The 16,612-nt window shown below is 38.3% G+C and overlaps 1 protein-coding gene across 1 annotated transcript in view; it reads right to left on the bottom strand.

The window, feature by feature from the left end:
* Positions 1–15,263, bottom strand: part of FAT3 (FAT atypical cadherin 3) — a 502,525-nt gene extending 487,262 nt beyond the window's left edge. Inside the window, exon 1 of the mRNA XM_087433575.1 lies at positions 11,960–15,263. Coding sequence (XP_087289701.1) covers positions 11,960–15,251 — 3,292 coding nt within the window. The 5' untranslated portion in view covers positions 15,252–15,263. The remainder of the gene's footprint in view (positions 1–11,959) is intronic.
* Positions 15,264–16,612: the final 1,349 nt, after the last annotated feature.

Raw genomic sequence — 16,612 nt, 5'->3', positions numbered from 1 at the left:
CACTGACTGATGAGAGAGACGCAACACGTAAGCACAGGCCAGACGGTACCCACAAAGTACTGGCTTCCTCACCAGTTGCCCAGGTATACCAAACACAACCCAGAAGAGTTGGGGAGCTAATGCTCCAGGCGGTAGATCTGACTACCAAGAGGTCAAAAATGGGAAACAGCCAACAGAAAAATTGCTTGCCCTTCCCTCCAGCACCAGGTTGAATGGCCGAAGATGCAGTGGTTCTATGTGGTCTCCCTGCAGATATGTAGAGTGACTGAGAAACAGGCTAGGTTTTGTTGTGAAACTGTGACTAATTTAATAACGTACCAATTTATATGTGGTCTCACTTCCTTCTGGGCTGGCTTCCATTTTTGCCTCATTCTTGTTCCCCTGGGATTGTACCCTTAATAAAACATTAGCAAGTACTGCAACTTTCGCCTCAGGCTCTGTTTTCTTCGGAACCTTGGCCTCTACAATGATTGGGACTCTTCATTATAATGATCAGCTATTACACTGTGTGGTAATGAAGTGATGGGCTCCCTTTGGGTTTCAGCCCTTAAGGAGGTACTTAGGGCTGTTTATCCAGAAAGTGTCTGAGGTGTAGTGATTAAGAGTTCAGGCTCTGGTGTTGGCCTGCTTCCTTCAAATCCCAGCTCCATCACAAGCTGTAAAACCTTGGACAAGTAATTTAAAATCAAGCTTTTGTTTCCTCATCCATAAGATGTGGATAATAAGAGCATCTACCTCATAGAATCCTTGTGAAAAGTGGATGAGTTCATACCTTTTAATGTCTGGCACATAATAAACAGGCAATGGACGTTAATGATTTATTTCTCTTGCTGCCTGATTAACGGGGTTATTATTTCTTATTGTTGTTAGTATGCCTTCTGATAGCAATATTTCTGCTTTGCAATTTCTAAAATACTATAGGATTACATATCAAGAAGTCTAGCTTATTAGAATTGTATACAAAGTAAAACTAAATAAAGTCTAGGTAAAAACACAAAAGTTCATGTAAAATCAGGGCATATTCTTTTTAAAGGCTATTTAGGAGGCTCCCAACAGCAATTTTTGCTTACATCCTGTTCTTGAGTGTGTGCTACCAAATTATCAAGTTCTAAATTAGCTAAAGTATTACTATACATTTTTGAGTCATATTGTACAACTGTGGAATATAGATTTCTGACTTAGCATTAACACCCTTGAGTACCTACACTATCTTAGCTATGAAACACAAGATCTTAGTGACCATAGATAAAAGTCTCACTCACTCTAATTCTGATTATTTGCCTTTTAGGATAAAATTACCAGACAGATGAAAGGACTACACCTGTGCTTTCAGCAACTAGAACAACGTTTTATGAAATTGTTATCCAAAATTTAATCACTGTATTTTCATTTCAAGGCTCATTCAGTTTAAATATGGTAAATATTCCCTTAGAAGTGTCATCAAGGTGTGGGAAAGAAAATACCTAACTCTACCTAGGTTTGGGGAAAGACGCGTGACATGCATGTGGGCCCGGGATCGACATACATGGAAGCAGACTTTAACCTTATTTTCCATCTCCACAGCCTCATTAAGGATCCCAGGGCCTCATACTGGCTTAAGTATATGATATCCCAAGTATAGAATTCTCTGTCAAAGCTGACCTCAAGTCAGTGTTGGTTTTTAATAATCACAGGGCTTTATGAAGGTTCCAGTCAATGAAATTAGAAACATCCTACCAATGCCAGCAGCCCATGGGGATGAAAATTACTGATTGTGAGATGTGCTACTGATGTGTACATTTCAATAGCAATAAATTAGATTATCTATAATAAATTTTAATCATAAAGTGGAAATTATGGTTAAGTAACACCGCTTATGATTTTGGGGAGGCCCCCAAGTCATGCTTTTAGGATACAGATAATGAGTCTAAGAGAAAGAACTCTGTGACAGTCATTAGGACAGCTCTCAAAGGCCCTTTTCATTTGCTTCCAGATCCTGGTATAGTCTTACTAGTGAATTCCCAAATAGTTGTTATAAGAGAGAAGGGGCCCAAGGAACAATACAATTCTCTCACCAGCCAACTGCTCTGAAAAGGCAGTGAGCTCAAGACTCTGTATTTCTTGAACTTGCAAGTTTGTTACTCTTCAAGTGCTGCTTTGGCTACAGAACTTCCAGAGCACCTCCTTGAGATACCTGGAGATACCAGAAAGCCAGATCCACTCACATGCAACCTTGATCTCAGGTCCTTTGCATTGTTTGTCTGCTGGCTCCATAATAACACAAGAGTGACAAAAACCTTAAACCTGATCTAGATGTCACCAGTCTTCAAATCAGAACTAGCCTTTGTGGCTGGGCCCAGCTCAGTCACTCCCTCCAATGACCCTGAAGACTTAATTCTTTCAGAAAAATGTTCATTTACTAACATTGCTGGGCAGGTGCAGATTTCACACGAAGCTTTCAAAGCCGAAGTTTCCAAACCCCAGGGAAGACCCTTGCAATGGTTCACATGGTTATACATTTTTATAAATTTTGCAAAAGTGATATACTTTAACCACAATAATTCAAAACTTCTTTCTCATTCCCCCCCAAATTTTCCTCAACTACATTTTACATTACCAGGTAGAGTGGCTGCAGGCATTTGAGGCATCTAAGGGACAACTGAGTTGAGGACACATTTAGTTTGCATTTAGTGGCATCTATCTATGTGGTTCACCATCAGTCCCATGTATAAACAAATTGTTGTTAGCAGTCCCAGTATAGGAATGACTTCCAAAAACACTCCTACTACTCCCTGTGCTGAGACACCCAGCATTTTAGCATGAAGGGCAGGACCGAACTTGTATCACCATATGAACATATCCCCTGGTGGCCAGCACTAGAATTATGGTGGTGGGAGAGGAGAAACTAGGCTCAAAATGTACAGAGTCAGAAGCTAGTCTGTGGAAATTTCCCAATCATTAGACACACAAATTTGTAATTGGAAGATCTGGTTCCTGCATACAGAGTCAAAATCAAAGTTTTCTCCTGGAATACAGCATACAATTTATAAACACACCATGATATTTTCTTTTGTTGATTAGATTCGGAGAAATGGAAATTACTAGACTTTTTTTTGTTTACAGAGCACAGACCTGTAGCAGTATTATTAACAGCCAATATATCTGTAACAGCTCGTATGAGAAAGAAACTTGATAGATTTTTTTGCAAATATGTCACCAATGTAGAAAATGTACATAGTAATGCCAGCAACAAGTCGTGGCTCTGGAGAAACATTTGTAAATGCTCAATAATAAAAAACAAATTTCAATCAACCACATTGGAGGAAAACTAAATAATCTTTTTGTACTTTCTATAGAAACAACTACAAAATTGTTGTCTTATGAAGAGACAGTCAAACCAAAAATGCAACCAAAAAACGTAGGGAAAAAATATTAAAGAGGTATGTCACATGTATAATCAACAAAAATATTATATTATTTTCCTGAGTTTTGTGATATTTATGGTGTTTGCTCACTTTCAAACTTATGAGTTACTGTGACTTCTTTCCCCATTCCAAACAAATACAATAATTTTGTAGTCATACCTTTTCATTCTTTTTCTCAAAGCATATAAGGTCCGAGCTTCAAGCCTCACAAAACCTGGATCCATTTCTGGGGTTAGGAATTCCTTGACAATTAAGCCTTTGCCTATACATCATTATCAACTCCCTTTAGTGCTCTAGTTATCTCTCATACTGTCTCGTCTCCCATTGGAATTTGTAAAAATCATCCCACAATGCCAAAGGGCGAAGCTAAGGCCACAATGAACATGATGAATTGCTGGCACAAGGCACTCACGTTGTGTCACTTAAGCATCGCACAGTTTGCAATTACATGCTTTTCTGTCTCTACCACTAGTCCTTGACTTAATCATCTATGCATCCTTTTCAGTGCAAAGCACTGTGCCTACAGGGAATGGGTGCACTATAAACATGGGAACGAGGGAAGGAAGAGGCGGAGGGCAAGAAAAAAGAAAGAAGGGAAGCAGAGAGGGAGAAGAGGTAGACTTTTAAGAAAAAGGTGGAGAAAAAACTATGAAATTGGTTTAAGCTCTATTTTATAGATCTTGAGCATAAACCACAGAGCCTTTACGTTTTTACCATAATATCTTTTAGTGCGTGTGTGTGTGTGTGTATTTAAAAATCCTCAAATTTTTAGCTTAATTCCTTCAACTTTTATTCACTTTTTGACTCAAAACATTTCATATTCAATGTTATTTTAACCAACATGCTGCTTTTTACAAGTAACTAGAATATTAACTATGTTATGCAAATGAAAATCTGTGAATTTAATCACAAAGAGTGGCCCTAGAGGATCACTAAATCCTCCAGCATCCAATGGGAAAATTTGGAGAGTCCTATTATATTCAGTAACTCATCTACCAGTGCCCAGAATTTAATATAAATTGAATTGAATCCTACACACAACTCTTTGTAGATTCTGCCTGTCGATAAGACATGCTTTCATAAAAACTAGCAAGCTAAAAATACAGACGACAGCCCATTTTCATTTTCATTTTCTTTTCAATGAAACATTGTGAATGTAGTGGCATCACATAAATATTTATCAAACTCTACAATTCTTCCAAATGTAATGATAAATGAAAGTATCCTTCAATGTGCATACAAAATACCTGCAAAAAACATTTTTAGGAGACTGAAATGAGATGCATGCTATCCAAAGTCATGGAGGGCAATAAATTTATCCCACTACCTTCTAGAGAGCCACTAATAGAGGAAGTAATCATTTGATAGTTTTTGCAACCTCTGCTTACTAGACCTCTGAAATCTCCCTTCTTGTCAATTAACAAGAAATAAAAACAATTTAGCATCTCTTAGCACTGGGGAAATAATGACCCTGACACAAAGGGCCAGGTAAGCCATTGAAAACTTCCATTACTGATACAAAAGAAAGACTGATTTCAGAGAAAACACCACACAAATTTCCAGGTTGTTGGCTTGCCACCCTTTTGGATTTCCTCTTTATGGTGGTCCTTATTTTTATCATTTACTAGTTACACAGGGACAATAGCAGCTCAAACTTGATACACAATGAAGACATAATTACAGATTTGAACAACAGTCCTTTATTAAAACCTAAATTGCCTTCAGCCAACAGTTAAGTAAAGGTCAAGAAGAAAGTACGTGCTGAAAATAGTAATAAAAACATGCTGTTCATTATTTTCTAGAAGCTTCTAATCCTCTCTCCCACCTGGCTTACATGACAACTACTAAGTTCATCCGAATGTTGTGAAGTGTTCAGGGCTCCTCTGGGAAACATTATTTTTCTCTCAAATAATTATGATCAAAAGTCTAGAGTTAAGGTTAAAAATCCAGAACCAAGAAAAGTTTCTGCCATCACTCCATCATAATTTTATTCCTCTCCTTTGCTTGCTCTGGTCCCAAGGGGAAATTTTAAGGGCAAGCTTGGACCAAAATTCAAGGAATCTCTTTTGACTTAGATGGGTGGAGATAAAAATATCACCTCCAAAGAAGAATGAAGATGGGGAATGCTATTCAGTCTGGAATCGTCATGAATTACACCAAAGCCGCTAAATAACATATCTTCTTCCTCAACTTGTCTAAGAGGAGTTAACAGGCAAGTTTGGGAAAAAGAAACTAGAAAGATTAACAGCCATCCATAAGATAAAATATGATTTCTGGTGCATCTGAGTATAAGAAAAAAGAAGCTTATAGTTTATTATATTACACAAGAGACATGCTACTATGGGAATTACCACTCCTTTAAAAATCTGGGCTGGGACTAACGGTCTCTGCAATGACAAAAATCTCCTCATATTTCATACAGCTTTTCCCTTTCTTGGCTTTCATTCACTCACTCTTGACTATCTGATGATTAGAGACTGCTGATAAAGCGTATTCAATTCAGCACTGGCAGCTAGTAAACAGTTCTTCAGTTGAACTAAATAAATAAAAGGCTACTCAGTTGTATGTCTTTATTCTTTCCTTGGCCACCAGTTGAAATGAATCCTTCCTCCTGCAGAAGATCAAAGTATAGCATCACAACATTTGAGAGCTTAAAAGATCCTGGTACCACACCATCCAGCCAAATCCCTCTTCTTCCTGTGTCTGGTGGGACCGCGTCTTCGGCAAAGCAAAAAATTGTCTTTTCATCATAGAAAAGTTGTGGAAAGCATAAATTAAATGGGGAGACAAAGTTCTCTGGTTTCATTTTCTTTCCTTGTAAAATGAAAGCATTGGATAATTATTATCTCTCTACTGTTTCTCCAAGCCTCCAGTGGAAAGTGCCAACACACAGAGCAGCATTGCAGAAATTGGGGTTAATAGGAATTGCTGGAAAACATCAGCCTTAGAAATATTTTTAAACTTAAAATCACTTTTAAAAATATTTATGTAAGAAAAGTATTTTATCAGTTAGGATCTTGCCAGAAAACAGATGGCACTCAAATTGGCTAATTGAGAAGCATTTAGTAAATAAACTATTTACAAAGGTGTGAGCAGGATTTAGGGAAAGTAAAAAAAAAAAAAGATGCAGTAGTCCAGGGTTGGTAACAGCAGGCAGTTGTTTCCACCATCAATAGAGGGAGACAGCCAGCCCACAGAAACCAGTGTGGAAAGAGTCAAAGGGACAAATACTCTGACCTATTTCTCTTTCATCCTCTCTACATTCTCACAGGCAGAACCAAGAGATGTCAGGGGGCAAAGGAGTCCACTGGCCAAGGAGTTCAGGTGCCTGGACACAAAGCAGAAAGTGGATCTGGAGAAGCCAGTAGGAGAGAGCTAGCACAAAATGTAATTTTGTGAATGTAATTATAAAGTTATATTTATTTATTGTTGGAATAGTCTGTTTACAAAAAAATAGTAATTAGTTTTACAGTGCTTAATGAATCTGAGATATGTCTTTTGGGTATCTATTTGAATCCAAGTGCACATTAGGTTTCCTAAGCCTCTGCTGATTCTATCAAAACATTTGGAATAAAAAGAGCGTTCTATGCTCACATAAGTTGGAGAAATGCTTGCTAGAGCCTCAATATGAAGAAAGGTAAATATAAATGCAAATGTGTTGTGCATGTGAGTTTTTCTTCTTAAAACACTAGATGTGTAAAAAGAAGGAAACAAATGTCCCTACCCCATGGGATGACTGAATGAGACCATCTGTATAAAGCATTTTGCACAGAACTCGGCACATAGATAGTGCTCAGTAAATGTTAACCACTGCTGCCGTTGCCACCAGCATCATCGCCTGCAGGTGCATTCTATCCTCTCAGACAGACTGGGAAATTTCCCACTATGGAAGGCCCAGGCTTTATACCTGTAGCTCTTTGTGTCACTAATGCCAGGCCCAGTGGCTTACACATAGGTAGCATTCAATTAATGATAGACTATGAAGACGATGAGAGTTGTCGTATGCTATGTCAGGCTATATTATTACTCAGTAGTTATTCATTCCTCTCCCCTCCTCCCTCTGTAAAAGGAGTATTCTTCTCTGCTCCCACACCGATGTTGAGCTTGGCGCCATGACCTGCTTTGGCCAATGGAATGTGGGCCAGTTTTGTGCAGAGGCTTTAAGAGGCACTGCAAGCTTCCATCAGCCCTTCCGTGCTCCTGACTTCCACTTTGAGAATGTCACATCCCAGATAGTGGGGACTCCTTCAGCCTGAGTCCTGGAATGGGAAGACATGTGGAACAGATTGTAATTTCATCCACAGCCTGCAAAAGTGCTGCTTCAACTGTTCCCCCAGACTCAGGAGCAAGAAAAAAAAAATGTCTGTTTCCATAAGCCACTGAAATTTTGTGATTGTTACGCAGCAATAATACAGAAAAATATGACTAATGCATATGCTTAACAAGGTTATTATGGCATGCTGGAGTGGAAAATAGGGGAACTAACATGATATTTGGAGTTCATTTCTGGAGTTCCAATCCCAGCTCTGACAACTCCCAGATATGTGACCCTAAGTGGGTAAGTTTCACTACCTTGCTGGATTACTGTGACAATTAGAAATAGCACCCACAAAACACCTAGCACAGTGCCTGGCACATAAGAATCCTTGACAAATGAAAGAAATAATATAATTAGCAATAATGGATAGTAAAAATATCTTCCCCATTATCCATGATTAATGTGCTGAACTGGAAATTGTTATCTCCATTGAATATTTCTTTAACCTCAGGTAAATAAACAATGAAATCATTGCTCAAGTTTGCAGCTTACAAAATAATCTAATAGAAAATCATGGTTTAAAATATCCAATGTGCTCTTTCTAAACCTTCTAAAACTTCTGAGTAGTCAAGAATATGAATTCCTGTTGTGTCAAAGAATAAGAATGCATTCTTTGTGAAGGAAAAAATGATTAAATTGTATCTTCTAGACTAGTAATTTAAATTGTGATCAAATCCACTATAGGTGGGGGCCCCCCAGTTAATCCATTTACTGTGAACATTATTAAACATTTATTAAATGCCTGTGCGTGATCAAAAATTTTTAAGGTATGGTTTTGTTCACTGAGCTCCAAAAAAGTCAAAACATAAAATTACTAAATGGATCAACTAATCCCAGAATATGCAGTTTCACAAAACAGGAGCACTGCAATTACTGAAGAACAGAAATAGATTTTTGATCCAAACAGGAAGGCATTCAGAAAACTATCACTGCTAATGAATAATAGAAGATTTATTTGGATTGTAAAACTTGACTAGAAAAGAAATTTAGTTAAAATATGAGTCCAATTCCCTGCCTTTCAAAAGAATGAGGAAAAGGATTTTACGGAAAAGATATAATCTGGTAGATACTCTTTAAGGAGCCCAAGTAAATTTAGGGAAGTGTTTCCAAACCACAGGCAGAAGGAATGCTTGGAGTGCTTAAATGAAGATTCCTGGGCTCCTACCCCAGGCCTATCGAATTGGAATCTTTGGGAATTGGGCCTGGGAATCTGCATCTTTAACAAACTCTCCAGGTGATTCATGTGCACTCCTAAGTTCGAGAACCACTAAACAATGCAAGCCATTAAATAAGCTTCGCCAGCTGACTTAAAGGCTCTTGAAAGACAAAAATCCAAACAAGTTTAGGCCATTCTATGCCCAAGGGTCAAATGAAGAAGACAACAGAGTCTGGATGTGAGACTCAGTAACAGCCGCAGGGCTAAATAGCCATTCATTCTGCCCAAGCTCAAGCCATGATTTTTAGCACTTGGAGGCAAAGAGCTGATGGATCATTCAACAGTAGTGCAAACCCAATGGCACCATGGTGATAACTTCCCTTGCTGGACATACATTTGCCAAATATTTCCTCAGCCTAGCATCCTCTGGCACAAGTCCAGGCAATCATTCCTCAACAGCTTCTTGGACTTGGATGTTAAAATTCACAAAAGGTGAGAGGAAAGGAAGTAAGATGGCTAAGAATATTATTATATGGAAATTCTAACCTTTATAAAAAATTCCAACATCAAGTCTAAATAAACCTCTTTTCCTATAATCTAGAGGAAAAACATAGTTTTACTTTCTAAGAGAAGGGAACAAAATAAAATGAAAAGGGGAAAAGGAAATTGCTACTATAGTTTTAAAAATTAAAAATGCTCTGGGAAAGTAAATTGGAAACACGTGGAATGAATGCAAACAAAAGAACACTGAGTTAGGACTGAGGAGAGATGTACGTTCTAGATCCATCTATATCCTCTAACGAGTATGCGACCTTCACAACTCACTTAGCTACTCCTTAACCCAAAGGAGTTAATGTTTACAAAAAAGAGCTTTTTCAATCACAAAGCAATGTCAAAATGTAAGTGGCATTATTATCATCCATGGCAAAATTTATTTTATACAATCTAGAATCTAATGGAACACATGCAAAGCAGTAAGTTATTTTTTAATAGAAGCAAAAGATATCAAACTCTTGGAGTCAAGAATTGTAAGGGCAGCTATATCATCAGATGAAATTATACACACATTTTCTGAAATAACACCCAAGAGGAAAACAAAAAAACGCACTACAAATGGGGAAAATCTAGGCCACTCGCACCAAATTGCTCCTGCTCTTCCCTGCATCAAGCCACATCGAGAGGAAACTTCCTAATAAAAACAATGCAATGTGGCTTGATGTAGTCATCTAGGTAGCAATGGTTAATGATTCGGTCCAACACCTTCCTGTTGACCTACCTACCCGCATCCACCTGAGTCCTAAAGGTAAGCTTCTCTCACTGGAGAGCCACACAAACAACGGGACTCTGAGGAAAAAGGAAGGGTGATTAATGGCCAGTGCCATCAGTCAATGAGCAAGGGTCATCAGGACTTTGAAACCTATTTAACACTTTATTGCCTTACAGATTTTAGATCAACACCAAATTCAAGTGTATCTAGGAACATGCAACGAAGCGAATACTTGTCTTTAGACGGGAGATAGCATTGTATACTACAGTTACTTAGAGCCAGAGTTTGAAACTAGGCTCCAAGTTATATATCTTCTCTGAATGTCAGTTCATGAGTTGATGATTATTAGTTCTACCTCATGGGGGTGTTGTAAGAATTAAATAAGACTCGACTGTAAAACCCTTCATACAGTGTGTTGCCCATCATAAGTATTCGATGAAGTCAATAATTAGTAGTAGTCAAGTGTTAGCACAGAGAAGACACTCAGTTACTTCCCTTCCTTTCTCATTTTATACTTCAAAGGTGAAAATATATGCCAATCAAGTGGCAAGTTATATACAATAAAATAGAGTATGTGGCTAAATCAGAATCCAGTTTTCTTGACATTTGCCTTTTCCTTCATTATGGCTATGGAGACCAATTTTACAATTTACACTGGCCATAATTAGAGCCCATGTATACAAAAATTACAGTTCAAATTTGTGATGGTACATACAGTTTTGTAACTCCTATCCAATATTTAATACAGTTTCTCAAATCCTTTTACTAGTATTACTGACGTACCATTAGTATCTCTATAATACCTGTTTTTAATCATCACCATCATTACTGGGAACAAAGCACCCAGTGAGTGTTATAGAAAATGATTTAATATACATAAATGTGCCCTGAAAACTGTGAAGTGCTAATAATACCATTTACACAAGAATAGAGAAGACACAGCCCCTGTCTTGAGATGTCTACAACCTAAAAAATATTAGAAAGATGCACAGTGCTGATCAAAGAACACACATACATATGCATGTGTCCAGGAACACGTACACTTAAAGACAAATAATGACAATCATAAGAATAGAAATATATATAGACATACCTGTATCTATGATGGAGAGTAAATAAATAGGTAAAGGACAATGAAACTATTGGGACAATTTTGCCCCATATTTAAAAACGTTTCTATAAAAAATCAGTTCTTACAAACAAAATCTTAAAATCAATTTTTTGTAAATAATATCCACAACATGCCTCCTCTAGTCTATCATGGAAACGTTTGTAGAAGCACAGCTCCATATAGTAATGGAGCATACACAGTGCAAATGCCTGTCATTTAGGGGCAGATGTGCCTGTGAAACATGAAAGACCTAGCAACTAATGCAATATCACTTCAGCAAAGCATTACTGTAAAGGGAAAGACTGGTACATAAGATCCATTTGAAAATCCATTTCACACTTCTAATTTAAAGTCAATTCAAATGTAATTTACTTTATTAGGGCCCTTGATTTGGTGAAGGGCAGAAGTGCAATCAACAGAGGTGACAATCACTTATGCTTACCAAAAGATCACCTGGTAATAGTAATGCTGAACAAGAAAAACAAACACAGAGACTCTCACTGAAAATCACAGCTATTACTGTATAAACAGGTCTTCTTACAAACCAATGCATTCTAAGAAAAAGCTTTTACTTGCATCCTCTCTGCACCAAATGCAACTGCATTTTTCCATTCTATTTTAGTGTGAGAATACCCCTTTACTTTTCCAATGTTGACCACTCATGAGAGATTGAGGCACTTCTGGCACAAAACATTAAACTTACCACTCTCGTCATCTATATTGAACCTTCCAAGACCACTGCCATCCCTGATGGAGTACTGGATCTCTCCATCCCTCCCGGAGTCCTCATCTTGGGCAGTCACCTGTAGCACACTTGTTCCAATACGTGAGTTTTCTTTTACAGATCCAACAACAGCAAAGTCTGGGAAATAGGGATTGTGGAGGTTTTCATTGACATCCACCACTTCCACCTCAACAAAGGAAACAGATGACAGAGAGACAGGCCGCCCTTTGTCTTTGGCCCGAACTGTGAGATTATAGAACTGCTGCTTTTCATAGTCAAGCTCTTTGCTCAAGCGAATGGCACCACTTGCTTTATCGATTTCAAATCTCCCATTATAGTCATTGACCAAAGAATAGCGCACTTGACCCCCTAGTCCAAGATCTGGATCATGGGTCTCCAGCCAAGCAATGACAGTGCCAACAGGAAGATCTTCAAGAACCTTCACACTATAGCTACTAGGAATGAAAGCTGGGGAGCAGTCATTGACATCATCCAAAAAAACCTTAAGAGTGACAACCGAAAACAGCTGCTGGCCACTTTCTGCCTTGTCTCTGGCTTCTATTTTTAAAGAGTAGTTTGCTTTGGATTCCCGGTCCAACTGGTCAGCTACATAAACGATTCCAGTTGAGCTATTGATGGCAAACTGCTGTGTATCTGTCAAGACTGAATAAGTCACCTCACCATTAGAACCCAAGTCTTTGTCTCTGGCTTCCACTTGAATAATCTCAGTACCGATACTTGAACTTTCAAGAATGGTAACTGAGTAACTGTCTTGAAGAAAAATTGGGCTATTGTCATTAGCATCCTCCACATTGATGGTGAGCAACCTCCATGAAGATTTTTGTGGATTACCTAAGTCATAGATGGTGATATTAAGGAGATAGAGGTCTGTGTGTTCTCGATCCATAGGCATAAGGACTTTAAGTTGCCCAGTCTCCATATCAATATTAAAGCAACTATCTGTATTTCCATCAGATATTGTAAATAGCACCTTTCCATTGAAGCCAGAGTCAGCATCATAGGCTTTAATCCTCAGAATGTTAGCACCAACTGGCAGATTCTCCTTCACAGCCACATCTGAAGGAAATGACTTGTCAAAATGTGGTCCTTGCCTATTAATTGAATAAAAGTCAAGAAATCCATCTTCCAAATTCAGCCTCCCATTTGCTTTCGCCTTAATGAGTAGTTTCTCTGCCAGCTTTTGAGCCACACGAGTTTCTCTGCAACTAAAGCTCTTTGAAGATACCTTCCCATGTAGGACTGAAATGTTAACAGACATGGGGTCTGCAAAATTCTCTCCGTCGGTTGCTGTAATCCTGAGGGCAAAATTACCATTTTTAATGCCAGAATTCATCAGTGACTTTTTAAGCTGTAAAACACCAGAGTCTGGGTTTAAATAAAAGAAACCAAGTTCATTTCCAGAGATGATTTTGTACTTTACAAGTTCAAGTTCATCAATATCGATTGCTGAGACAGCTGTGATGTGACCCCCAACTGGAAAGTCATATGAAATAACTCCCTGGCAAGCCACTTTTTCAAAGAGAGGGCTGTTGTCATTGACATTTCCTATTCGAATAGTCACATTTACCTCACTTTCATGGCGGTATGGTGAACCCCAGTCAGAGGCTCTTACGATGAACCTGTAAGTTTCTGGAGAGGATTCAAAATCCAGTTCTTCAGTTGTGCTAATAACACCTGTAAACTGGTTGATGGCAAATGGTAACAAATTTAAGCTGGCAATACTATAAGTGATGTACCCATTTTCTCCTTTATCTTTATCAGAAGCTGAAACCATCAGAATGCTCGTACCCACTGGAACACTTTCATTCACAAAAGCATCATATAGGGGCTGCTGAAATTCTGGGGTGTGGTCGTTGGCATCTTCTATGCTGATAGTGACTTGTGCTTTTAAATCTCCTTCCTTGTTTGTCACCTCCAGTTTATAAACCTCCTTCTTAATAGTATTCAGTGGCTGTTCTGTGACAATCAGACCTGACCGAGGATTAATTTTGAAGTACTGTGCATCCTCACCGGGAGATAATTTGTATTCCACATCTAGTGGTTCGGGACTTAATTTTACTATAGCAACCACGACACCAGGAGGGGAAAATTCGCTAATGCTCACCTCGTACATTTCTTTTTCAAATCTAATTGGGACAGTGTCTCTTTTGGGGTTGGCGATGTGGACTATCTTTACTGCTGAAAATTTCTGAGGTGACCCCTTATCTTTTGCTTGAAGAGTGAGATTGTAGCCATAGGGAAAGCTCTTCCAGTCAACCCGCTTTCTCTCCTTAATCTTGAACTCATTCATCCACTTTCCTTCCTTAGCCAGGAAGAACTGATCTAAAGGATCCCCAGCCACAATGGAAACAGACTCAATCTCTCCATTCGCCCCCTCATCTAGGTCGTCGACTGTCACCACCGCATACGTCGGCTCCTTGTCCAGTGAGAAAGGAACATGAGTGACCACGTGGATAGTTGGAGCGTGTTCATTTACACGTTCAATGTGAACATAAAGCTTTGCAGTACTGCTCACTCCGTTGTTTCCATAAAGTTTCATCCCCCGGTCCACAGCCAAAATTTCCAGATCATACCTATTCTTCTCATCATAATTTAATCGTCCACTTAAAGAGATGACACCACTGGTGGGGTGAACTGAAAAGAGATCAACTTTGTTTTTAAAGTAGTAGTAGAATTCTCCATTGGAACCGATATCGGCATCTGTTGCTGTCACCTGGGCGACACTAGTCCTTAAAGGTGTGCTTTCTGCTATAGTAACAGAGTAAGTTGTGGGTGAAAATAACGGTCTTAGATCATTCATATCTAAAACCTGTATATTCACTTTGGTCCATGCTTCCAAATCCTCTCCTCTGACAGAACCTTTTACTATCAATAAATAATTGTCCTGAATTTCCCTATTCAATATGGCAGAATTGCCACCTTTAGTTCTTATTCTGAGAAAACAGAAATCTGCAATGATGACTTCTTCTGCTTTGAAAAAGCCTTCCTCGTCCCCAGATACTATTCTGTATTTGATATCCCAAGACAGATCTATCAAGGTGATGCCCATTCTACTCTGACTGTTGACGTAGGTCCTTGCTGCTGAGTTCTCATACACTGTAGCATTATAAATGGAATGTGTGAAGTGGAAGCCCAGGGGCCCGGTCCCCGGCAGCCCCTGGGAGACTGTGGCCAAAAGCTTGAGAAGCAGGAGGATAAGGCAGGAAGGAGGAGGCCGTGTACCCACACAGTATCCCATAGTTATATCCATCACATCATACTTCCATCCTGGAGTGGGAAAAAGAGAGAGAGAAAAAATAAATTAACGTAGAGGAAAGTGGGAGAAGGAATAGGAAATAACTGTTATGAAACAGTGCTTTTTAAAAACTTTATTATAAACTCTTGTTACTAAAACATCAGTACAAGAAAGAAATTAGAAACCTAACCATACCAGATGATAAGGAATTCAAGATCACTAGGATTTAACCTTGTTTGATTATTTTTTAAATAACACTTTCACACTGCTGACGGGATTGTTCATTGGTACAAGATTCACTGCATTCTGAAGGTCAATTCAGAAATATGTACTGGAAACCTTAAAAAGTGCATTTACCTTTGGTTTAGAATTACCTTCTAGGCAATTATCCTATGGAAATAATTAGACAAATGTACATTTATAGCACAGTTTAAAATGCAAAAATTGAAAAGATACTGCCTGTCAATAGAGAATCAAATAATTTGTGGCACATTCATAAAATAAAATACTATGCAGCCATTAAAAATAATGATTTCAAAAATATGTATTTTCAGATGCAGTAAGATGTAATGCTAAGTGAAAAAAAGATCAAAAAATAGTATATGTAGTATGATTCTATTATTTAAACATATATAAGTACAGCTGCATTTTTACATTTAAAAAAGACTGTTGTGAGGTTTGGGGGCATATTTGCATTTCCTACTACTTCCTCAATTAACAGTGTTCACCAATGGTTACATAATTACTTTTATAAATATGATCTTTTAAACAAATGCTTCTAAGGATTACTGTCTTTTGTTGTTCTGACTTGTAAACTGATCCAGACTTCTGAATAATCCACTACCATGAGGATGAACAAAGCATCATGCAACGAACACAGCAGAAACAACAATCCCTAAGGAGTCGCATGATCTAAGCGATGTCCACCAGTGGACTGCGCTACTCAGAACAAGGCAGGTGAGAAAGATTGCGTGCAAGAAAAATTTAAAGAATTAAAAGAGTAATTTAAGGAATTATTTCCAATTATTTTTATCAGTCACTATTAAATTCCCAGAGTCACCACACCTGTATGACTATGGAAATTAAAAGATCAAAACAGTTTCCTCTTTTAACCAGTAAAATCTGTCAACTATTTAAAATAGAGGGGGGGCAAAAGGGCTATTTAACAAGGAACAGTTAAGTCTATTTACACCCTGATGGCTCAGGTTTTTAGAACCCTCCAATTTATGAGTTCTTCCACCAAGACATATTCTGCAGGACCCTCACCTTCCCTTTCTCCTTCTCCTCTCTGGGGAATGTGGAGATACAAGGGGATGGGAAATGAATCCTTTTGCATGCTATGACTTAGGCATTATGTCAGGCATTTTCCCACTTTG

This window comes from Ceratotherium simum, chromosome 7, assembly GCF_057802395.1.
Source record: "Ceratotherium simum simum isolate JZ-2026a chromosome 7, ASM5780239v1, whole genome shotgun sequence".
NCBI lineage: Eukaryota > Metazoa > Chordata > Mammalia > Perissodactyla > Rhinocerotidae > Ceratotherium > Ceratotherium simum.
Note: the sequence above shows the minus strand (reverse complement) of the source record. Positions and strands in the feature narration are given on the sequence as shown.